The sequence below is a fragment of the Bison bison genome, unplaced genomic scaffold (genome assembly GCF_000754665.1).
Source record: "Bison bison bison isolate TAMUID 2011002044 unplaced genomic scaffold, Bison_UMD1.0 scf7180017863702, whole genome shotgun sequence".
Lineage (NCBI taxonomy): Eukaryota > Metazoa > Chordata > Mammalia > Artiodactyla > Bovidae > Bison > Bison bison.
The window spans coordinates 4,087,798-4,112,983 of NW_011494274.1; the positions used below are offsets into that span (position 1 = coordinate 4,087,798).

Consider the following 25,186-nt stretch of genomic DNA (forward strand, 5'->3'; position numbering starts at 1 on the left):
ATTTCACCTAGGTTGTCTGATTTGTGAGAAAACAGTTGCTCATAGTATTCTATTTAGATTTTTTAATCTCTGTAAGTTTGGTAGTGATGTTCCCTCTTTTTTTTTGGTTGTGCCATGTTTGGCTTGCAGGTTCTTAGTTCCTCAACCAGAGATTGAACTGGTTGAGGTAAGTCCAGTTGAAGATTTGTTCATTGTATTGATCTTTTTTTTTTTTAAAAAAAAAAGAAAAACAAGTTTTGGTTTTGTTGATTTTCTCCTTTGCTTTTGTATTCTCCATTTCATTAATTTCCACTTTATATTTCCTTCTGCTTGCTTTGGGTTGGTTTAGTCATCATTTATTTAGTTTCTTTTTTAAAAGAATTTTTTATTTATTTATGGCTGCACTGGGTCTTCATTGCTGCATGTGGGCTTTCTCTAGCTGTGGTGAGCAGGGGCTAACTCTTTACTGCCGTGAGCGGGCTTGTCATTGCAGTGGCTTCTTTTTTTGTGGAGCACATGCCACTATTGTTTAAAAAATATTTCCTTAGGATAAATTCTGTTTAGTAATTTTTGCTATTAAAGTCTATAAACATTTTTTTAAATTTAATTTTATTTTTAAACTTTACATAATTGTATTAGTTTTGCCAAATATCAAAATGAATCCGCCACAGGTATACATGTGTTCCCCATCCTGAACCCTCCTCCCTCCTCCCTCCCCATACCATCCCTCTGGGTCGTCCCAGTGCACTAGCCCCAAGCATCCAGTATCGTGCATCGAACCTGGACTGGCATCTCATTTCATACATGATATTTTACATGTTTCAATGCCATTCTCCCAAATCTTCCCACCCTTTCCCTCTCCCACAGAGTCCATAAGACTGTTCTATACATCAGTGTCTCTTTTGCTGTCTTGTACACAGGGTTATTGTTACCATCTTTCTAAATTCCATATATATACGTTAGTATACTGTATTGGTGTTTTTCCTTCTGGCTTACTTCACTCTGTATAATAGGCTCCAGTTTCATCCACCTCATTAGAACTGATTCAAATGTATTCTTTTTAATGGCTGAGTAATACTCCATTGTGTATATGTACCACAGCTTTCTTATCCATTCATCTGCTGATGGACATCTAAGTTGCTTCCATGTCCTGGCTATTATAAACAGTGGTGTGATGAACATTGGGGTACACGTGTCTCTTTCCCTTCTGGTTTCCTCAGTGTGTATGCCCAGCAGTGGGATTGCTGGATCATAAGGCAGTTCTATTTCCAGTTTTTTAAGGAATCTCCACACTGTTCTCCATAGTGGCTGTACTAGTTTGCATTCCCACCAACAGTGTAAGAGGGTTCCTTTTTCTCCACACCCTCTCCAGCATTTATTGCTTGTAGACTTTTGGATCGCAGCCATTCTGACTGGTGTGAAATGGTACCTCATAGTGGTTTTGATTTGCATTTCTCTGATAATGAGTGATGTTGAGCATCTTTTCATGTGTTTGTTAGCCATCTGTATGTCTTCTTTGGAGACATGTCTATTTAGTTCCTTGGCCCATTTTTTGATTGGGTCATTTATTTTTCTGGAGTTGAGCTGTAGGAGTTGCTTGTATATTTTTGAGATTAGTTGTTTGTCAGTTGCTTCATTTGCTATTATTTTCTCCCATTCTGAAGGCTGTCTTTTCACCTTGCTAATAGTTTCCTTTGATGTGCAGAAGCTTTTAAGGTTAATTAGGTCCCATTTGTTTATTTTTGCTTTTATTTCCAATATTCTGGGAGGTGGGTCATAGAGGATCCTGCTGTGATGAATGTCAGAGAGTGTTTTGCCTATGTTCTCCTCTAGGAGTTTTATAGTTTCTGGTCTTACGTTGAGATCTTGAGTCCATTTTGAGTTTATTTTTGTGTATGATGTTAGAAAGTGTTCTAGTTTCATTCTTTTACAAGTGGTTGACCAGATTTCCCAGCACCACTTATTAAAGAGATTGTCTTTAATCCATTGTATATTCTTGCCTCCTTTGTCAAAGATAAGGTGTCCATATGTGCGTGGACTTATCTCTGGGCTTTCTATTTTGTTCCATTGATCTATATTTCTGTCTTTGTGCCAGTACCATACTGTCTTGATAACTGTGGCTTTGTAGTAGAGCCTGACGTCAGGTAGGTTGATTCCTCCAGTTCCATTCTTCTTTCTCAAGATTGCTTTGGCTATTCGAGGTTTTTTGTATTTCCATACAAATTGTGAAATTATTTGTTCTAGCTCTGTGAAGAATACTGTTGGTAGCTTATAAGGATTGCATTGAATCTATAAATTGCTTTGGGTAGTATACTCATTTTCACTATATTGATTCTTCCAATCCATGAACATGGTATATTTCTCCATCTATTAGTGTCCTCTTTGATTTCTTTCACCAGTGTTTTATAGTTTTCTATATATAGGTCTTTAGTTTCTTTAGGTAGATATATTCCTAAGTATTTTATTCTTTCCGTTGCAATGGTGAATGGAATTGTTTCCTTAATTTCTCTTTCTGTTTTCTCATTATTAGTGTATAGGAATGCAAGGGATTTCTGTGTGTTGATTTTATGTCCTGCAACATATTATGCCTCAAGTTATTTCCAAAAGGATTATGCTAATTTATATTTTCATTAATAATATATGTGCTTTTTTCCATTCTTTACAAGAGCTTTTACAACATTGGCTATTATTGATTTTTAACTTGTGAATATAGAAAAATATATTAAAATTGTTAATGAGGTTGAATGACTCTTCTGTCTGCTTTTAAGTGGATTTTCTCTTCTGTGGTCTTAAAAATACTATAGCTATCCCATGAATGATCATTGACATTTTCTTCATTTCTGAAAAGTGAGATTTTCATACAGAATATTATCAAATAAAGTCACTTTAAAGTTGTTTTCCTTAACATTAAAGTATCTCTTAATCTTTGTCACAGTTTTTAGAAGTACTAAATGCTGTCTTTTTCATCCTAGCAATGAAACTACACTTCTTAATGTTTCTTAGAAGCTAGTAGTAATATAGCTCTCAGATATTCCCAGAAAAAAACCTCATCTAACTCTAGCTATAATGTAAAGTATCAATTGATTTTTGTAAATATATTAAATTATGTCATTTATTGTTTCTTGAGAGACATGTAGTTTGAATATTAGTTAATATTAAAGCAGACTTTTAGAATGTATCCCTTTAAAAGCTTAGAAATTTTTATTTTGGTGCTTGTGCAAATAAAAATGTTACCTGAAATTGGTGACTTACAACAAATTCTACAACATTGCTTTTCCTAATGACTTAATCTAATTTTTGCTTTTTCCCAGTTTAAGGCCAATCCTCCTGCTGTGACTTTCAAACTAACGGGGGAGACAGATGGCATATTTCAGATACAACCTGATGGACTTCTATATCACAACAAAAGCCTGGACAGGGAAACAAGAGCTGTTCACAGACTGCAGGTGAATCGACACCAGGCCACGGACACCAGCTCCAATCTCTGAGTGCTGGAGATGCCACTGGCACACTCCTCCTCAGCACAGAATCCCGTTTCCACTCTCCTTACCCTAACGACGTGTTTGCCAATCTCGTTTGTCCATATTTTTTTTTTTTTAATCAACTAGAGAGTGATTTGGTAAAGATATCCTCGTTTTTAGGCTTTTTGACCAGGTAACCCAAGTTATATTGCCAAGGCTCTCAGATGAATCACTCATCAAGTAAGGCCCTACTTAGGCACCTGGATCAAAACCACTCAACACTTCTCTGATATTTCACTGGTGTCTTGCTCTGGCTATTGGGTGGGCTCTGGCTCCGCAAAGAAGGCAGCATTGGTGCTAGATGATGCACCTTTGGGCCTTGCAAGAAGCAGAAGTAACCGATGACCAAAGTCAGAGTCTGACTAAAGAGACCTCCTCCCTCTCTTTCTCCCTTAGGTTTCATGGTTTGTATCTGAATACACAGAAATGGTAGAGAGCTAACTGTGGGTAAAGAGCAGGCCAAAAGCTTTCTGTTAGTAAATATGCAGATTGACCACTAAAATGCCTCTGTAACAGCACGTGATGTTTCCATATCCTCAAGGGTCAAAGTGTTCTTATTTCACTGACTCTAGCTATTTAGAAAACAGCATATCCAGTGTCCAGCATACCCCACTGCTGGAAAACAGTCATGATTAGCTTGGCTTAACTGATAGGGCCTCTATTTTAGCAGCTCCCAATTTGGGCTTTTATGGGTGTCTTTCTCCCCTGTAGTTATCAGACCATTGATTATTTGGGCTCTAATTTCCTTCAAGTGACTTTTGGGTGTATGATATGAGGTTCAGACTCACCGAGAAGCTTTCCTTTTCCTGTCAACATCAGGTCTCAGCCCTGGATGCTCAGGGCAATACAGTGGAGGGCCCGGTCCCTGTCACCATCGAAGTGAAGGACATCAATGACAACCGACCTGTGTTTCTCCAGCAACATTATGAAGGCTCAGTAAGGCAGAATTCTCGCCCAGGTAATAGGCAGGAGCCTGGAGATATTTGGCAGAATGGCAGATTTGTGTGGTTAACAGCTATAGCTATCATTCGTTAAGCACTTACTATCTTATTTAAATTTTATTTATCTTATTTAAATTTCACAGCAATCCTGTGGGATTAGTTTTATTATCCCCATTGCTCTAGGGCACAATTTCTCACCGTTGGCACTACTGACATCTTAGGCTCCATAATTCTTTTTTGTGTTGTTGTTGTTTTTCTTTTTTTTTGGTCAGGGGCTGCTGTTCTATGCATTATAGGATGTTAGCAGCTTCCCTGACCTATCTACACATCAGATGCCAGGAGCAACACTTCCTTTCCAAGCTTTGATAGCCGAGATGTCTTCAGACATTTTCAAATATCTCTTGGGGGCAAAATCACCCCCAGTTAAGGACCACTATCTTTGGATGAGATTTTAGAATACCTTACAGCTCTAGAGGGGCTTCCCTGCTGTCTCAGACAGTAAAGACTCTGCCTGCAATGTGGGAGACCTGGGTTCAATCCCTAGATGGGGAAGATCCCCTGAAGAAAAGAATGGCAACCCACTCCAGTATTCTTGCCTGGAGAATTCCATGGACAGAGGAGCCTGGCAGCTATAGTCCATGTTGTCATCAGAGTAGGACATGACTGAGCAATTAACACACACACACACACACACACACACACATACACACACAGCTCTAGAACACTCTGAAAGGGTAAGCTTACTTCCCCACACCCTCCCAGGAATCCACATTCTCATGGTCACTGCTGGCTGCTAGTTCCTTTTCTTCTCTTACTTCCAGCTCCTAGCTAGGGCTCATCCTTTCACAATTCTCTTACCTTTTATCTCCAGGAAATCCCCTCATCAAAGCCTAGGTGTGTGCGGTTCAGTTCAATTCAGTTCAGTTCAGTCACTCAGTTGTGTCCGACTCTTTGCGACCCCATGAATTGCAGCACTCCAGGCCTCCCTGTCCATCACCAACTCCCGGAGTTCACCCAAACTCACGTCCATCGAGTCAGTAATGTCATCCAGCCATCTCATCCTCTGTCGTCCCCTTCTCCTCCTGCCCCTAATCCCTCCCAGCATCAGAGTCTTTTCCAATGAGTCAATTCTTCACGTGAGGTGGCCAAAGTATTAGAATTTCAGCTTTAGCATCAGTCCTTCCAAAGAACACCCAGGGCTGATCTCCTTTAGAATGGACTGGTTGGATCTCCTTGCAGTCCAAAAGAAGACTCTCGAGAGTCTTTTCCAACACCACAGTTCAAAGGCATCAATTCTTTGGCGCTCAGCCTTCTTCACAGTCCAGCTCTCACATCCATACATGACCACTGGAAAAACCATAGCGTTGACTAGATGGACCTTTGTTGGCAAAGTAATGTCTCTGCTTTTGAATATGCTATCTAGGTTGGTCATAACTCTCCTTCCAAGGAGCAAGCGTCTTTTAATTTCATGGCTGCAATCACGGTGTGTGTGGTAGGCTTTACTAAAGATTTAGAGAAATGAAGGAGCATCTTGTCATAACAGTGCACAAAATAAACCTGAATATTAGACTTTGAGTTCTCAGAAAGACTCTTGGCCATTTCCATCGACTCACTCTCAAACTTCCTTCTGTGTTACTTAACGTTCTCTCTCATTTTTCAACGCCCACTTCCAATAACTCTGGAAGAGTATTCCTTTCACTTTATTATGTGGAGTAATTTCATGTGTCTCTGTCTCTGAGGTTGCATACCAAAGGTTCACTGCTGAACTGTGTTAAGTAATTATCTTGCAGGTCTTATTCTTCACCAATAGGATTTTCTAGTTCAGTGGTTCTCAAACTTTTTGGTCTTAGGGCCCTTGTATTCTCCTAAAAACTATTACAGGCTCTAAGGAACTTTTCCAAGGATATATGGCTTATATCCAGTAGTATGCTGGCAAATTTTAATAGCTGTCTATCTGGGAGTGGGAAAAAAACCTCAGATTTGTAGCATTTGTCAATTTCTGTGGTATAACTACTCCCACCATAACTCATTTTAAACTACCAATGGTGTTAATAATTGACTCACAGAATTTCTGGAAATTCAACTGGGTTGTACCAGTTGGCTCCACTATATCACTGGTTATATCTACCAATATTTATCATATTTGAAATCAAAACTGAGAAATTGAAAAATTATTTAGTAATTGATCTAAAGTAATTATCATATTTTAATAAAAAGAACTGTATTTTCAAAGACAGAAGGAATTATTAAGAAAATGGCATTGTTTTAGTCTTTGCACATCCTTTAATGTTTGGATTAGTTGAGAACAATTGGATTCTTATGTCTGTTTTTGCATTCATTTTGTGGCCATATACTGTTTTGGTTGAAACGTTTAAAGAAAAACTGTCCTTAGGCAGGTATGTAGTTGAAAAAAGGAGTACTGTTAACAGTGTTTTCAGATTACTGTGAATAGTCTTTGATACGAGACAAAACTCAGCAAGGGATAGTTTATTGTTGATTGCAATGTGGAATCTGAAACTGTATCAATGTTTTTTGGGGTACTCCTTTATGCTAAAATGCATCAATTTATCTTGTGATTTGGATGGGTCTTTTATACATGTATGACGTTAAAAACAGTCTCAAAGACCCCTAGAGGTTCCTGGACCATACTTTAAGGAATTTCATCCTAGGAAAAAGGAGCAAAATAAAGATTTATTCCACACTAATATGAATTATGGCACATTCCTCCACTCTATTTCTGCCCCTTGGAAGGCAAATGTGTCTATGGTTGGTTTAATATCTTTAAAAAATATCTTTTAACATCTTTTTTTAATATCTAAATATCTTTTTTTTTTTTTTTCTGGGTACATTTTGTTAAACAGGAAAGCCCTTTATCTATGTCAATGCTACAGACTTGGATGATCCAGCCACACTCAATGGCCAACTTATTTATCAGATTATCATGCAGCTTCCCAAGGTCAACAATGTCATGTACTTTCAGATCAACAACCAAACAGGAGGAATTTCACTTACTCCACAAGGTGAGTTAAGTGATGCCCTCAAGGGACTCTGAATCAATACAAATGACCTAGATCTATATCATCTTCAGAGACATTTCCTTTTCTCTTCTCTCCTACTTCCCATAGGATCCCAGGAGTTGGATCCTTTGAAGAATCCTTCCTATAAGCTGCTGGTCTCAGTGGAAGACATGGGAGGCCTGAGTGAGCATTCCTTCACTGACAGCGTGCATGTGGATATTACGGTGAAGGAGAACATTTGGAAACCGCCAGAACCTGTGGAGATTGAAGAAAACTCGACTGAACCTTACCCCATTAAAATCACTCAGGTAGTGCCCAGGGAATGCTAACAGCCTGCCCAATCAATGCACTCACATTGTAGGGGCCCACTCTCATGGTCTTCACTGATGTTTTTGCATAGTATCATTATAAAGCAAACTAAATAAACAAAATCTCTGACCACAAGTCTCTGGAGTTTGCCATCATGAGTGAACTCTGGACTGTACCAACTTAGATTCATGTGCACTAAGTCACTTCAGTCATGTCTGACTCTTTGTGACCCTGTGGACTGTAGCCCACCAGGCTCCTCTGTCCATGGGATTCTCCAGGCAAGAGTAGTGGAACAGATCGCCACTTCCTTCTGTGGGTATCGTCCCCACCCAGGGATCGAATCCAAGTTTCCTGCATGGCAGGTAGATTCTTGATCATCTGAGCTACTAGGGAAGCCCAACTTACATATATTTGAGTTTTAAAAGAGAACTTTACTCACCTTCATTTTCTAAGTAGATAATGCTATTTTCTTTTTCTTGTCTATAGTGTAGAATATGGCTGAGTTGTATATGGTACATGTGCATGATTTGAATTTGAGACTGCAAATTAGTTTTGAAATGTTGCTTCTTATTCCGGTGGGGAAAATCTCAGTGTGAAAGATTTGCCCCATCATAGGCTGAGGGGCAGAGATAGGACTGGCCAAGAGTAAGAGCTGAGTAGACAACTCTTGTCTTTGGAGCCCACCCCCTTTCCAACGCCATCCCCTGTAGGTACCTCCCCTCTCCCTTCAGACCCTCCCCTGGTCCCACCTGTGTCTCACTTTGAGCCTTCTCTTCCTGCTTTAATTCCTGGAAATCCACTCTGGGGCCCACCCAGATCTGATCTTTCCTGGGAGATCAGGAGATTTCTTGACACAGAAAGCTGTGAGTCAGTGGAAGATCACTGGATTTGGAAGGAGATAAGCAAAACCACATTCTTGCTCTATTACCTCAAGGACTGATCATAAACAAAGAAAGTGAAAGTGAAGTCGCTCAGTCGTGTCCGACTCTTTGCAACCCCGTGGACTGTAGCCTACCAGGCTCTCCATCCATGGGGTTTTCTAGGCAAGGATACCAGAGTGGGTTTCCATTTCCTTCTCCAGAGGATCTTCCCAACCCAGGGATTGAACCCAGGTCTCTCACACTGCAGGCAGACTCTTTCCCATCTGAGCCACCAGGGAAGCATAAACAAGTCATTTATTGTTTATGAGAAGTTGAGGCAACTTCTCACCAATAAAATGGGGATAATGACAGCTCTTTAGGGTGTGACAGAAGTTAATTAGTATCTGTGGAAGTAGATAAAAGTTATTAACGTTATGAGGCAGTTCTGGTCTCTAGTACTCCTATATATATATTTTTTAATGGTACTGCTATTGTTAAGGGGTCCTGGGGCCCATCCCGTTGTATCTATCTTCTAACTTAAGATTTTTATTTATTGAAGGTTTTTAACGTGAAAAATATTTTACCTCCTTTTACAAATTTACTTATTTATTTAATTGGAGGATAATTGCTTTACAATGTTGTGTTTGTTTTCTGCCATACAACGAGAATCAGTCATAACTGTATATATATCCCTTCCCTCTGAAGCCCCCTCTCACTGCCACCCCCCTCCCCCCAATCCCAGCCCTCACAGAGCGCCAGGCTGGGCTCCCTGCATTATATAGCAGCTTCCCACTTACTGAATGTTGAATTAATGAATTTCACCTTCAGAAGAAGAAAAATGAAAGCAAGAAGTATTCTGCTTTACCAGATAAGAAAGTATATCAGGACTCATTTCTCCAAGAATTTCAGTTTGGTTCCTTTATGAAAGTCTTCCTATTTATTATTCACGTTGCCTTCATAAGGATTTATAAATGCTAAAAAAAAAAAAAAGCATATACTTAGTTTTTCATAGCACTGTCGAAGAAAAGAAAATATAAAGAGCCACAGCCAATACCCAGGCCTGGGAAAAGTACTCAGTGTGTCTTCAAACTGAGGAAGAAGAGTGGAGGGGGAAAGATGGAAGAACTTGGGCTGAATCTGTAGGGCGTAACGGGAGCTTGCTTACAACCAAGAACGTAACCTTTGGCCTGGAGCTTAAATAACTAGAAAAGGACAGTGGTGGCTCCTTGATACCCTTCCCAAGTTGTCTTTGAGAAAACAGTTAGTGTAGGACTTTAGGCAGGTCATTTAAACATTCTGCGTGCTAGTTTCCCGGTTTATAAGATTCGGGTAACAATAGTCTCTACCTCATGGGACTGTTTGTGGATTTAATGAGACACTTTAAAATGTTTAGTATTATGTCTGGAATGGGGCACAACCCTCAATAAGTGTTGTTATTAATAGTAAGTAGATTATCCCATAGGCTAGGCTCTGTCTGTAGCAAGTGGACGGGACTTACTATTGAGTTTATTGATTTTATTTTTTCCAAGTTATTTACAAAACAACACTGGGAGTTGGCAAATATTCTTATCCCTAAAGTCTATGAGATTAAATATTTAAAGGAGAGATGTTCTTTATTTATGTATCACTTGTTTTAAATAACAGCATGATGAAGAATTGAGAGTGTCTCCTGTCTTTACTGGGGAGTTTTGGGAGCTTGTCATTCATCATGGCTTGGTCCTCACATAATGCCAGACATTAAGTGCATCTTGTTTCTTAAAGTGGTGTTTCATGACAGGAAGTCTTCACAACCAGGCTTCCAAATGAACAACCTATAGACTCTTTAGAGGGTTCACAAAGAATTGCTTTAGGGAAGGGAAATACCGCTATGTGCTTATCTGGAGCAATACAACAGTGAAAAGGAAAAAAGGGGGAGGGATTATTTTAGGTTGAAAATGAAAAATGTAATTTAGCAGTTATAAGAAACCACAGACATCCAAACAAGGTCGTCAGAAATTTCAAATGGAGAGCTAGAAAATTGTTTATTTCCTTTCCAATTCTGTCCGTCCGGGACTGTCTTTCCTCACATTTTGCTCTGGGCCCTGTAGGTGCAGTGGAATGATCCAGGTGCTCTATACTCCTTAGTGGACAAGGAGAACACACCACGATTTCCATTTTCGATAGACCAGAAAGGAGATATTTATGTGACTCAGCCCTTGGACCGAGAAGAAAAGGACGCAGTGAGTAAATCTAAGAGGAGGTTCACGGGTGACGAGACGAGACCCTGTGCCCGCGGAGACCTGAAGGCAGAGAGGATTTTACTGAACACCCACACCACTGCCACCAAACCCCCAGAACTGTGTTCTGAACCTCAGTGCCTTATTGCTCTCAAAGGCATGGAAATAACCCCACAAATTCAATCCATTTTGTATTTTCTCATTTCGCAGTTCTAAAGGAATGGAAAATAAAGGGATAAATGGAATAGTCTTGAAACAGTTGTTTTCTCTGCCTTTTAAAAAAGATGATGATGGAGTCATGTTTTACCTCTGTTCTTGTTATAGTATGTTTTTTATGCGGTTGCAAGGGATGAGCAGGGAAAATCACTCTCAATCCCACTGAAAATTCAAGTGAAAGTGAAAGACATTAATGATAATCCACCCACGTGTCCATCTCCAGTGACTGTACTTGAGGTCCAGGAGAATGAACAAATAGGTAAGAAAGTGTGTGTCTGTCTTCTTTAACTCTGTAATCCCTTTCTCCTCCCTGTTGGGTAAATGGTGGCAGATAAACGTGACTGGGGATCGGTTGTCCATGCCCAACACAGCATAGAGGTAGAATGCATTTTGGGACTCACACGGGTACAGTATTTCAGTTCAGGGAGTGTCTGAGAAGGGTTCTAAAACTGGAGTTTTCTAACTACCACCCCTACTCATAGCGCGGTTCCTGCCTCTACCGTTACTACTACTCCTGTCGCTACTCACACCCCTACACCTGCCGTGAGCACCATAACCACTTGCACCAGCATCCTGTATAAATGTGTAACGTTATCTCATCTGCACAGTTTTCCCATAGATTCTTTTTTGCCTTCCAAAAAAGTCAGTGACAGATGTAATCCCATCAAATTTGCTAAATAATTTAAACAGACATTCACACTCCATGCCAGATACCCTGCAATTGACCCTCTCTAGGAAGCTGATAAAAGCTCATGGGGCTTAAAGATGAAGTTCAGTTTCTATCTGCTTTTGTCCTTCTATTCTTGACCTGCTTCATTTCTTTGTACTATTCCAGGATAGCTTTAGTTTTGTGCAGGGACAGCTACTATTAGAACACTGATATCTGGGAGTTCTGTGACTTCACTGGATTTGGGACACCTCTTACCTATTACTCCTTACTGCCGAGCTCATTGGTTGTGCAGAAGATCTTTGAAAACCTCTGTAGATGATACCTCAAGTATTTTTGTGTAGGGCCCAACATTTAGTGTATCTGTTCATCTATGTTGCATAACAAACTGCCCCCAAATTTAGCAGCTTAAAATAACAAACATTTGTTATCTCACAGTTTCTCTGAGTTAGGGATCTGGACATTCAGAAAGAGAGAGAGAGAGTTTAAAAAAAAATGGCAAGTAAGATGAAAGTCAGTCTTTTCATAACCTAATCTCAGAAGTGACATCCCATAACTTTTGCCATATTCATTAGAAATGAGTCACTAGGCCCAGCTCACACTCAAAAGGAGGAAGTTCCACCAAGGCGTCACTATCAGGGGTGGGGCGACTGCTGGGGGCCATCGTAGTGGTGGCCTGCCTTACTAGGGAGGAGGACAGTACTTGTTTTCTGAGACTAGTTTACCTTGCTGGTAAAACAAATTGTTCAAGGGTGCAGCCTCTCCAAAAGTGATCATTTATTTTGTAACAATATTTCACAGTCTTGAGTTGTGGACTTAATGGATCAGGAATTCTTAGAAATCAACACAGAATGAGTCTATTCTAATATATATAGCCTAGAAGGATACCCCCCCAAAAATGCCCCTGCCTTTTGGGGCCCTGTCTAGCTCACTAAAATACCAGATTATTCTTTAGTATATTTATATTCTCCTGTTTGGTGTCTTGTATCAGCCAGAAACTTGTGAGACTCATGTCCCCAAGTCTCAGCAGTGCCAACTTTAATTCTGAAATCCCACTTGCCACCAACGCCTTTGTATTCACACCAGAACTTTATCCTCTCATAAAAGCCCCACCTCCCCAAAGTATTTCTCGGTGCCCCAAGAGATACTGTACGTAGCTCTGAATCAGTTTGGGCTGCCACTTATTCCTAGCCTTTGTCACTCGGAGACATGACACTTCTTTCACTCCTGGCTCATTCATGAAGTTCTCTGCTCCCACTGAGTGGCGCCCCCTACTGGAGTTTCCCTGTCAGTGATGCCAAACAGTCCTGGTGTCTCTGACCGCTGGAGGGTTCCCCCGCAGTGAGGGGAGACCGGTGTCCCCTGTGTTACACTCACTAGCCGAGGGAAGGGTCCCGAGCAGGGCTGCTCAGACACCAAAGTGAAAGTGAAAGTCGCTCGGTCGTGTCCGACTCTTTGTGACCCCATGGACTATACAGCCCATGGAATTCTCCAGGTCACAATACTGGAGTGGGTGGCATTTCCCTTCTCCAGGGGATCTTTCCAACCCAGGGATTGAACCCAGGTCTCCCTCATTGCAGGTGGCTTCTTTACCAGCTGGGCCACAAGGGAAGCCCTCAGACACCAAACCACCACAGAATTTAGTGAGACGCACTTTCATTCCAGCACGCAGATGCTTTTCTTACAAGGGCAGATGCAGGTTGCAAAGGTGACTTGGTTGCTTGTGAGGACGCAGAAATGGCAGCTGCTACCATGCTAGACACATGTTCTGATGCCTCTCTTTCCCTGGCCAGGAGACACGTCTGCCAGGGCAACCCTCTTAGAGGCATAACATAGGTACTTTCGTTCCTCCCCTCACGAAACCCTCCAAATCTCCCTGTGAATCAGTAGATGCAAAGTAACAGGGCGAGGGGATAAAGCCAACTCCACAAGGGGGATACATATTCAAGTTCTAGCCTTCATATGGAATTCTGGCTGTGCGTAGAGAAACACAGAATTCCCATTTCATGCAGCAAGATGACCCAGCATCTATCAGAGCTCATCCAGACAGACCTGGGTAGAGCACTGCGTTGTGGCCAGACTTCTAGAACTCCCTGGACTGAGACACTCACATAAATAAAACTTAGGTCCATAAACCGCAGCGAGGTGGAGAGGACGCCAGCCTGCTCTCGGCCCGTGCTGTCTTTATCTTGGGGGTGGAGTCAGTCTCTGCTGTTGATCCAGAAACTTGCTTAGAATTCAGCACAGTTGGCTTGTCTTTGTTTAGTTTTACCATTTGCCTTGTGCATTAGTGTCTGAGGGCGGCCGTAACAAATGACCACCAACTCAGAGATTTGAAACAATAGAAATGTATCCGCACACAGTTCTGGAGGCTAGAAGCCTGCAGTCAAGGTGCCCGCGAGGGGAGAATCCTGGCCCCTGGTGGCTCCTGGCATTCGTTGGCTGCTCATGGTGGCCTTGCCGCAGTCTCTGCCCTCTTCTTCACATTGCCTCCTCCTCTGTGAGTGTCTCTGTCGTCTCTTCTGGATTTAGGGCCCACTCCACATCCAGGATGGTTCAAGACCCTGACTTGGGTCCTCCCAAATTCATATGGTGAAGTCCTAGCCCCCGGCACCTCAAGGGGGACTACCATTTAGAGACACGGTCTTCAACGTCATTAGCGTGGGTCTTAACCCAATATGACTGGTGTCCTTCTGAGAAGAGAAAATCTGAATAGACACAGAACGGGGGAAGACCATGTGCAAACACACGCAGCAGATGGCCATCTATAAGCCAGAGATCTCTGAAGAAATCAGTCCTCCTCACAATTGCTCTCAGACCTCTAGTCTCCAGAAACTGAGAAAATAAATTGCTGTTGTTAAAGCCATCCATCGTGTGGTCACTTTTTTTTTTTTTTTAAATGGCAAGCCCTAGCCAGCTAAAAATGGACTTCCCTGGTGGCTCAGACAGTAAAGAATCTGCCTGCAATGCAGGATACCCAGGTTCCATCCCTGGATTGGGAAGATCCCCTGCAGAAGGGAACAGCAACCCACTCCAGTATTCTGGCCTGGAGAACTCCATGGACAGTGGAGCCCTGCGGGCTACAGTCCATGGGGTCGCAGCGAATCAAATGCGACTTAGCGACTCACACACACATGCAGCCAACTAAGACGCTGCTCCACACACTGTACTGCTGAAAAGGTGAGAAGCACCAGCATCAATCTAAGAACTTTATTCTGCTTCTCACGGTTCCTTCTAGTGCCTTCTAGGAACCCGATTCTCCACAGAAGCCATTTTTTAATAGGCTAAAAACATTAATGGGTTTCCTTCTTTCTTTCCTTATAGGGAGCAGTATTGGAACTGTTACTGCTCACGACTTGGATGAACAAGACACTATCAACAGTGTTTTAGAATACAGAATTGTGGATCAAACTCCCAAAGTTCCTCAAGATGGACTCTTCCTGGTCCAAGAATACTCTGGAATACTCCAGTTAGTGGTGCAGTCGTTGCGTAAGTGGGACACTCCGCAGTACAACCTGACCATAGAGGTGTCTGACAAAGGTTAGTATCGCTTTCACGGTGTCGAGTGAAAACACTTGTTTTCTTTCTAGCTGTGATTGTTAGGCTGCTCTAATGCCTGGGTGTGTTACAGAGGCTACCATTGAAAAAGGTCTTACTTCCCACATAAAACAAGCCCAGAAGCCAACATGGTAACGGCCAGAGTTGCAGCTCAGAAAATGTGATTATGTTTGTCTCCTGAGAAGCAGATGCCCACGAGGGGATTAAATATATAAAGATTTTATTAGGGGAACTGCCTATGAGAAAAAATGGAAAGGGATACAGAGAAGTGTGGAAGAGCCATCACACCTCAATTCGAGCCTGACCCTGAGTGAAGGAGGGAAGGAAGGAAAGTGCTGGGGAAACTCCCGGTCAAAGGGAAGTTCGGCAGGGTCATCGGAGGTCCGAGGTTGGCTGTGGAAGGAGTCTGTGGTCTCCCAAAGCAGGCCTACCTTAGCCTGCCTGCCTTGTTCAGGCACTGCTGGGGCAGCCAATGGGAAGCAAGGTCTTGGTGCACACGTGGTGATGGAGTTCAGAGCCCGGCAGCATGTTGTCAATTAAGATCCCTGTTGTTAGAAGTTGTTGGCAAGCCTCGTTGTCATGGCCACCGTGATCACAAACAAGACAGTTAGTTGTATTTCTCAAGTCTCCCTTTCAGACTCAAAGGCTTCTACTGTATGACTGTGAAGGAACTTTTGGAAAGCTTTGTCTTCTCCTATTAGCTTCTAATTGACCATTTGACAATATCAGGAACCATTCATCCTTATACTTCATACAATTTCAAAGCAAGTGGTTTTTAATCTTTGCTAAGTCATGAGACCCTTTGAGAATCTGATGGAAACTATGAATTCCTAAACAAATGCATATGTTATCAGATAAATTGCACAGACACACAAACATACTCGACCTCAGAGACAGGCCTGTTTTAGGGTCATTAATACTTTTAAGTTAAGAATCTTTCTTCGAGTTAACTGGTCCTGAGTCTTAAAGAACCAAGTAGTTCAGTAATTATTATGCTAGGAAAGAGAGATTATATAGGTATGCTGTACTAAAGAGCATCATTTCACATTGTGCTTCATATTTTTTTTCTTTATCCAGATGTTGAGATACTAAAGAGAACCGAGAGTCCTGGGGTTTACCAGACCCCCAAAGCAGAACATTTGAGACATAGTAATTTGGCAAATATAGAGGGCCTAACATAATGCTTAGCATTATGCTAAGAGGTACAATGAAAGTGGGTATAATAAATTATCCCTGTCTGTGATGAGCTGACAATTTCACACCATTAGCCAGCCATTCTTCCAGTGGTTACTGAGCATTTAGCTTGATTGAGGCACCATTCAAGGTACTGGGAATGCACAAATAAATAAGACCCGGTGTCTGGCCTCAAGGAGCACTTTTGGTAGAGGAGATGGACAAGTGAATAAATAAATTATAAGGAATATGTACAAGGTAGCCCATGAAAGCAATGAGTGACTCAGTGGAGAGGGAGAGAGACCTAAGAGAGCTTTCTGGAAGAGGTGTCATTAATCTGACTTTCGATGGATGAATATGACAAGTTACAAAACAGTGTAAAGGCTTATAGAGGAGAAGAAAGTCCATGTGCAAATGCATGGAGACCCAAAGCAGTTTAATGCCGTAAGAGCATAAAGTGGAAATCAGATGACAAATTGTCTATATACATGAATACATCTATAGAATATATGGACCAGATTATGCAATATATTTATATGTAAATATATGGGTGTATGTGTGTTGATGGAATTAAACATTCAATAGTATACTACAGAAAATTAGTCAGTAGGCTATAATTAGCATAGTTTTACATAAATTCAGGGAAGTGATTTTATTTACATGAAATCACGAGGCTCACTGCTGGTCCAAATGAGGCTTACGTGGAACAGGCAAGTGGTGAGTTCAGGCCCTGGGACCTCTCCAAATCTCCAGCCGTTCTTGCTGTCTACAAATGTCCTGGGGGCTGGACCCAGCTTTAATTAGCATCCACTTATTTATAAGATGGTTATTATTAGGTTACACGCCTGGCCTTGTGTCTGGTGTGTTGAGAACAAGCTCTGGAGCTCTGCAGCCTGAGTATGTTTGTCAGTATCCCAGGAAAAGAAAGCCCTCTTCAAAGAAGTAACCAAAGAGAGTAAAGAAGGGATTATCTGTAAAGCTGTGGGTAGGGGTTACGGGAAGCCAGCAGGAGGTGTGAAGCACAACGGAGTCATTTTTACCCCAAGGTGAGAAGGGAAAGGGAAGGGCCCTTCCCTGAAGGAGCAGGCCCTGGGCCTGGGGCTGTGACTCTAGAGGAAGCTGCTGGCAGTGGGAGCCAGACTGACTCCGTGCTCCTGCCCTTCCTCAGACCTCCTGCCAGTGCTCCCCCTGGTAGAACTCAACCGCTACCCAGAGGGCCAGGATGCCCAGTGATGCTGTTCCTAAGGGCAGCCCCAGGGCACAGAGCAGGGTGAAGGGTGGGGAGCAGATGGAGAGGACTGGCGAGCACGTGGACCTTGGTCAAGTTGCCCTTGGCTTCCTCGGTTGTGACCTAAATGAAAATGACAATCGTACCTACATCACAGCGTCAGAGTGAAGATGAAATGAGTCACGTAAGCAAAGCACTTAATGCCGCGCCTGATACGCACAGAGTGCCAGCGGTGTCTGTTAGGATGAGAACCTTGATTTTGTTGCTGTCTACATTTTATAAACTGACTGCCTCACACTGATTTCAAGTAACATAACCAACCTCTTACACATCTGATAAGTAGCAGAGACAGAATTTCAGTGGTGGGGTTCCAGAGCCCAAAGCCTTAGCCATTGTATAATACAGGCTTCATGGCTGGAATAATGGAAACCTCAACAAAAGATCCCATCCTGTTGGGCTTCATGTGGCTGTTTTTCTGGGGATCCCATCTCTACTGGTACTCCATGCTCACCTTGGATCCAGGTTGAACTGCTGTCTCTGACTAGGTCTTTGAATTGTCAAACCCACCCCTCAAAGCCACTTTCCAGGATTCTGTGAGCTGCCTCTGGGTAGGCATGCCCTTGGAAGAGGGCTAATTGTATCATGGGCTTCCCAGGCGGTGCTAGGGGTAAAGAACCCGCCTACCGATGCAGGATATGTAAAAGACCTGGGTAAAATACTGGGTCAGGAAGATTCCCCTGGAGGAGGGCATGGCAATCCACTCCCGTCCTCTTGCCTGGGAAATCCCATGGACGGAGGAGCCTGGCAGGCTATAGTCCAAAAGGTCGCAAAGAGTCAGACACGACTGAAGCGACTTTGTACACAGACACACCATTGTACTGTTTCTCCCTCACTTGGGCCTTCCCTTATGGGGGCAGAAGAGATACAGCACAGTGAGAGCCAGAAGTGTTCAGAGAAGGAAAGACAACCTTCTCGGATGCTCAAAGAAGCTTTCTAGAAGGACAGTTTTGCACTGGGCTTTGAAGGCTACGTAAGTTTCACGAGCCAGAAAACAGAGGCTGCTTCCCAGGAAGCCTGGCTCAGGAACAAGCTTTTATGGAGGAGGAGGCAGGTGGGTGGAGCGGGAATCCCAGAGGAGCCTCTCCCAGGGTTTTCTTCCACCCCACCTTGGTGACCTACACGTGGGTGTTGGTGGGGAACAGAGAGACTCCTTGCTCTGCACATCGCAGGCCAATAGTCAAATTGTGGCGTGGCTGTCACTGTACTTGCCAACTGTTTTTCTTGCAGATTTCTGATCTCAATGCATGATTTTCAGTGAAAATTTTTGTGATGTGCTTTTGATTTTCAGATTTCAAGACCCTCTGCTTTGTGCAAATCAACGTTATTGATATCAATGATCAGATCCCCATCTTTGAAAAGTCAGATGTGAGTAGTTGTCACCTTGCTTTTGCTTTACTTTGTTTATATTACCTGACCCCCACTTCTGGAATAAGACACATACAGTAGTTAGGGATAATGCCAGATTTAATATCTTAGTTAATGCTCTGCCAGTAAACTCAGGCATCGTCTTCAGTGGAAACCTTCTGGGGACAGTAATGTTCACTGTTATAGTATCTGCGAGCATCTGTTTATAAACTTTTGCCAACAGCTCATTTATTTCAAGGACTGCTTGAAAGCTGTAAGCACAGTCTTTGTCAAATTGAGATGAATTGAGTGGCTGCTTGCAGTTTGCCTTTATATATTTTGTGTGTGTAGGACAATAAATAGATTATTGCTACGTTCTCAAACAAGAATTTGTTGTCAAAATTTAAAATCTGGCAAAATATTGGCAATTTAAGCTCACCTTGCATTAACTGAATAAGAATCCAGTAGTCATATACAGATGTGAGAGTATCTGAAGGCTGAGTGCCGAAGAATTGATGCCTTCGAACTGTGGTGCTGGAGAAGACTCTTAAGTGTCCCTTGGACTGCAAGGAGATCCAACCAGTCAATCCTAAAAGAAATCAACCCTGAATATTCATTGGAAGGACTGGGGCTGAAGCTGAAGCTCCAATACTTTGGCCACCTGATGCAAAGAGTCGATTCATTGGAAAAGACCCTGATGTTGGGAAAGATTGAAGACAGGAGGAGAAGGGGACGACAGAGGATGAGATGGTTGGATAGCATCACCGACTCAGTGCAAACTCTGGGAGATGGTGAAGGACAGGGAGGCCTGGTGTGCTGCATGCAGCACGTGGGGCTGCAAAGAGTCGGACATGACTGAGCAACCGAATAACAACAACAAAGGCGAAGACAAAGCTGACCTCTGGTTTATGCCAAAAGAATGTGCTCAGGACACTTGCAAAAAAAGAGAAGAACTGGGCAGAAAGAGCAGGAGAAAAAAGATCAGTTGACTATATCAAGAAGAATTCAAGCTAATTTACTGGTAATGTGGGCTTTGAAGTTGGCAGTAGTTTTATCATTGCTTCCCTTAAAATGGATGCCTCTATTTATTTATTTTGGAGGAGAGAGAAGCTGTTTTGACTAGATTGTTATGTTTGAAGTCAGTGATGAGGCAGCCCCGAGCCTTGTGATGATGTTCATAAATCAAAATAAGGATAAAGCTGTGACAAAGAAAGGGAATTGATTTACAGGAGGGTGTGCAGAGGTAAAAGGTTTGACAATATAACTTGTGTAGCAGGCACTGAGGTTAAGTGAGCATGAGATGAAGAGCCTGTCTCTTCTCCATCTCCATTCTCTTGGGTATTTGATCTTTTCTGTATGTTATAGTCTCCTCGCATTACATCTAGACAGTGTTTTTAGACTGAGAACAAGAGTTCTGCTTTAGGAATCTCAGAGCTTGGAAAGGCAAACGGGGCTCTAGAAAGTGTGAGTCCACTTCTTTCGCTGCCGTGGTCCACTCCTGGACCCTGCCTGTTATGATCTTCATGATCGTGATGCCAAGAGACGTGACCTGGGGGATTTTCAGTGGAGGAGTAAGAGATTAACAGCACCTGCTTTAGAGGTGCACAAGCATGGGTTTGAACCCCAATTCTGTGACCAACTAGCTGTGTGGAGTGGGTTTCACCTCTCCAGTCTTTTGCTTCTCTGTCAAATGGAGGTGATGACACAGCTATTCAGTAGGGCATTTTGTCTTGCTGCTTACCTTTTTGAGCACTTGTTATGTGCTAGGCATTCAGAGGTTCTATATGTATTATCTCTGCAAATCCAAACAGAAAACATAAAATAGCTTCCATTTTTATTATGTCCAATGGACAGAGGATGAACCTGAGACTTTAAAAAATCAGGTAACTTATTTCAATTCACCCAGGTAATGAGTGGCAAGCCTAGGATTCATACTGAGGCCACTTGACTCCAAAGTTCAGGCTCTTAACAACTATTCTGATTGATTAAGAATTAATTAAAATGATACATGTAAAGTGCCTGTCACATTGTAGGTACTCGATACATAGGAGCTATTTATCTGTCTCATTACTAACAACTATAATGATAGTTACAGTTATTAAATATATTGGATGTGGGTGGGAGAATCTGTTTTAGAATCCCATCAGTCGCTCTCTGAGACGCTGTTTCTTGGTATAACGGATATCAGTCTACAAGTGTGACTGATGTCAAAGCAACTGCAACCTACTCATCAACGGGAAAAACATGCTTGGTAAGTATTGATGTAAACGATGACTTGTGTCCATTCTGAAACCAGAGGCAGGTTTGCTTGTTGATAATTGTCCTTGATGACAATGGACATTCTCATTGTTTCCTTCCCCTATTTCCTTCTTAGTATGGAAACCTAACTTTCCCTGAAGACACAGCTGTGGGATCTGTCATCTTAACCATCCAGGCCACAGACGCTGATGAACCACATACTGGGAGTTCTAAAATCCTGTATCGAATCACACAGGGAGACAGTGAGGGACGTTTGGAGATTGAAACAGATCCCCAAACCAATACTGGATACATCAAGCTTAAAAAGGTAAATCGCCCATTGAATAGAATTTGTCTTTTTCATAGATTAGTTTCCTTAGGACCATTCAGGGACCTATAAGCAGAGGTGATGAATTGGCGGCGACCTCTCAGGCACGTGATGGACTCCTGGAACCCCCGCAGTCATTCCTGTCCTCGTGAAAGACAGAGGCTGGGATTCTTGCTCTGAGTCTGTCACTAGCTGACCAAGTAACCTTTGCAGAGGGAGGTAGTATTTTCATAAAAATTATAGAATGAATCATTTTTAGTATCAGTATGTCCCATGCAATAATTGGGAAATGCTTTTACTAAAAAATCACTTACTGTTTATCTGAAATCCAAATTTAGCCAGGCATTCTTTATTTTTATTTACTAAATCTTGGGCAAGGTAGTGCTCAGGGCTTTATTTTTCCCTTTGCAGGTGTGGGATATTAGACTAGATGAAGCCCATGAACCCTTTAGGATGTAGGCTGTTAATTCTAGTGGACCAGCCATAGGTTCCTCTTTTTAATAATGACTGGAGGTTGGTAGGTCTCCTTTATAGGCAAGTTATAATAAACAAATGTATTCTCTCATACCTTCTTCCCTGCCCACTCCTTACATTCATCTTTTACGGTGCTGCTAAGTCCACTGGCTCTTGCTTCGTCTCTCCCTTTGTAAGGACTGGGTAGCCTGGAAGCCAAAATCTTGATTACCCTGATACTTGCTTCTTTATACAGGGTCTTCCTATTCTTCATTCAGTCTACTCCTATCCCCTACTGTATACACCTGAAGTTTGGCCCTTTCCTCCCTGGCTGCCTCATGTATGCATGTAAACTGGGTATCGGATGACTCAACAGGAAGCGGCACTCAATGTCATCCAATATCTTTAGAATGAAAAGAGATCAGAGTCACAGCAATAGAGACTCTGCAGACATGGTTGAATGCGGAAAGTCTGTAGTACAGTGTGTGGGAGGCTGCATCAGAAAGCTCTGAAGGAAAGTTTTGACCCAGGATAAAGGTAGAAACTGAAAATGAAGACAAAAGAAAATAATTTTACAGAAAATGGATAGAAGCATAGGGGGAAAAGTGCTGGTGCTGAAGGAAACCCTGGAGCAGAATCTCAGAATTCTGGTATCGTTCTGACCACACACCCCGCCTCTGACAAGGGGCCTCACTGGGTTTCAGCTGCAAGGTTTGTGTGTGGACCTACTTAAGCAGCAGTATTTTGTGTGAGTCTGACCTTTGAAAAAGGGGCCGTTACATCTTCCCCCTCTATTCATGGCTGCCTATATGGACACAAAGAACCCAGAAGGAAATGTCAGGGCCCCGAGTTTGCAATGGGTGGTCCAGGAGGCAGGCCTGGTCCTGGGGCAGGAGGCAGGGGCAGATAGCTTCCATCCTTCCCCAGGACCAGCACCCTCTAGGTGTCTAAGAGAAGATAAAGGCTCGTCCATCTCAGTATGAATGTTGGTAACTTTTCATGGTGGCTTGTTGTGAACTAATGTAAGTTAATTTGACCATCTGTGGCTAACGGGCAACTATAGGGAAAAGCTGGTAACCTTGATGATCAGCAGTAGGTGAAGGCTCTAATTTTCTTCCCACACCTTCCTTAACATGAGAGGGTGTGTTCCAGTACAGCGGGCCTCTGGCCAAAATCTTGGTCACATCCTTATTTTGTTTGTGGTTATATGCCAAGTGTCCAGAATATTTGCACATAGTGGAGGTTCAATAAATCTTGGTTGCCTGAATACATAGTTGAATTCTGTCCCATGTGCAATTAATAACAAGCAGGTTTGAAAACCAGCATTCAACTTGTGCTTTAGGCTTTAGGTTTGTGCTGGCCTGGCTCTCTGTCCCTCAGGCGCTGTAATCACAGTAGTCTAGTGACAGGATTCATCTGACTGTCCGCAGAAAAGGTGACGATAGACCAGAACTGGAGTCCTGGAACTCTGAAGGGTGTAAGCTGCTGGACCAGCCAGATGCTACGTTCTTCTTCAAGAATGTATTTTTCCACCAAATTGCATGTCTTGAATACCACTGATATCACAAAAACCTCTTTGCAAGATCACTATGCTAATTAACAAGCCTTCTAGTGTAGCTTGAGACAGTGCTAGCTCAGAGCCTGTAGCAGCTGCCTCTGGGGTGTGGCTCTGATTGGGGTCTTTCAAATGCTAAGTGCCAGCCAGCCCAGAGGTGTGGATCCCTGACCAGGATGCACTGATGTCAGCCAACCGCCCCTCGGGTGTGTGTCCTCGCCATGACAGGTGTGTTCATGCAGTTTTCAGGTTTTTAAACTTAGACTCTATTATGTGGTTTCTCTGGTGGCTCAGTGGTAAAGAACCTGCCTGCAATGCAGGAGATACAGGAGGCATGGGTTCGATTCCTGGGTCGGGAAGATCCTCTAGAGGAGGGTATGGCATCCCACTCCAGCATTCTTGCCTGGAGAATCCCATGGACAGGGGAGCCTGGTGGGCTACATGTCCACAGGGTCACAAAGAGTCAGACACGACAGAAGCGACTGAGCACGCACGCATGTGGTTTCTCACGTATAGCTTAGTTAGCCTTACTTCTAATTCCCTCCTCATTAAGCCTTCCATTGCTTCAGAACCATTTTATTGGTCATTTAAAAAAAAAATTTAATCCCAATGTTAAACTATCATGATCCTATCAGCACCTGTTCACCTGAATTAAATGTGCAAATGAAAGTGAAAGTCGCTCAGTGGAGTCCGACTCTTTGCGACCCCATGGACTATACAGTCCATGGAATTCTCCAGGCCAGAATACTGGAGTGGGTAGCCTTTCCATTCTCCAGGAGGTCTTCCCAACCCAGGGATCGAACCCAGATCTCCCCCATTGCAGGCAGATTCTTCACCAGCTGAGCCACAAGGGAAGCCCAAGAATACTGGAGTGGGTAGTCTATCCCTTCTCCAGGGGATCTTCCGGACCCAGGAACCAAAGTGGGGTCTCCTGCATTGCAGGTGGATTCTTTACCAACTGAGCTATGAGGGAAGCTCTAAATGTGCAAATGGCAACAGGTAAAATTCACCGAGGAGCGCACACTCCACAACTGAAGCCCCTTTCGCTTCATGAAGCACTTCTGCACATACTCCTTTGCCTCTCAAGCTGATCCCGAGGGAGGCATAAACAGTCCCATCATCCAGCTGAGGCTCAGGCTCACGAGTTACAGTCAGCCGCTCTGCTAGATGAAGGAGCTGGGAACTTGACCCCTGGCTTCTGACTCCTTTCAGGAAAGGACTGCTGTGGCAGCCTGGGATTGCCATGTACTAGCTCTGCGACCTTGACACAAATGTTGTAACCTCTCAGACCTCAGTTTTCTGATCTGAAAACTTAAATTGGTGGAACCTTCTTGATGAGGATCCTGGAGGATTCAGTGCAAAAATACACACATAGCTTTTAAGACATGTGAGGGCAGAAGCTAGGACTCTGGCTGTGGACAGATGAGACGTTTTCTCTTCTTGCCAAGGGGACCAAACTTGCCCCATCCCAGAGTGCCCTCTGGGGACAGCTGACTCTGGCTCTCTGGCGGGGGGCGGGGGGC

At 42.9% G+C, this 25,186-nt stretch overlaps 1 protein-coding gene across 1 annotated transcript in view; it reads left to right on the top strand.

Annotated features, from left to right (window-relative positions):
* CDH17 (cadherin 17, LI cadherin (liver-intestine)) overlaps window positions 1–25,186 on the top strand; it is an 88,818-nt gene that overhangs the window by 38,215 nt on the left and 25,417 nt on the right. The window contains exons 4-12 of the mRNA XM_010833511.1: window positions 3,291–3,425; window positions 4,320–4,458; window positions 7,303–7,461; window positions 7,567–7,766; window positions 10,715–10,846; window positions 11,168–11,318; window positions 15,051–15,266; window positions 19,034–19,110; window positions 21,464–21,655. Coding sequence (XP_010831813.1) covers window positions 3,291–3,425; window positions 4,320–4,458; window positions 7,303–7,461; window positions 7,567–7,766; window positions 10,715–10,846; window positions 11,168–11,318; window positions 15,051–15,266; window positions 19,034–19,110; window positions 21,464–21,655 — 1,401 coding nt within the window. The remainder of the gene's footprint in view (window positions 1–3,290; window positions 3,426–4,319; window positions 4,459–7,302; window positions 7,462–7,566; window positions 7,767–10,714; window positions 10,847–11,167; window positions 11,319–15,050; window positions 15,267–19,033; window positions 19,111–21,463; window positions 21,656–25,186) is intronic.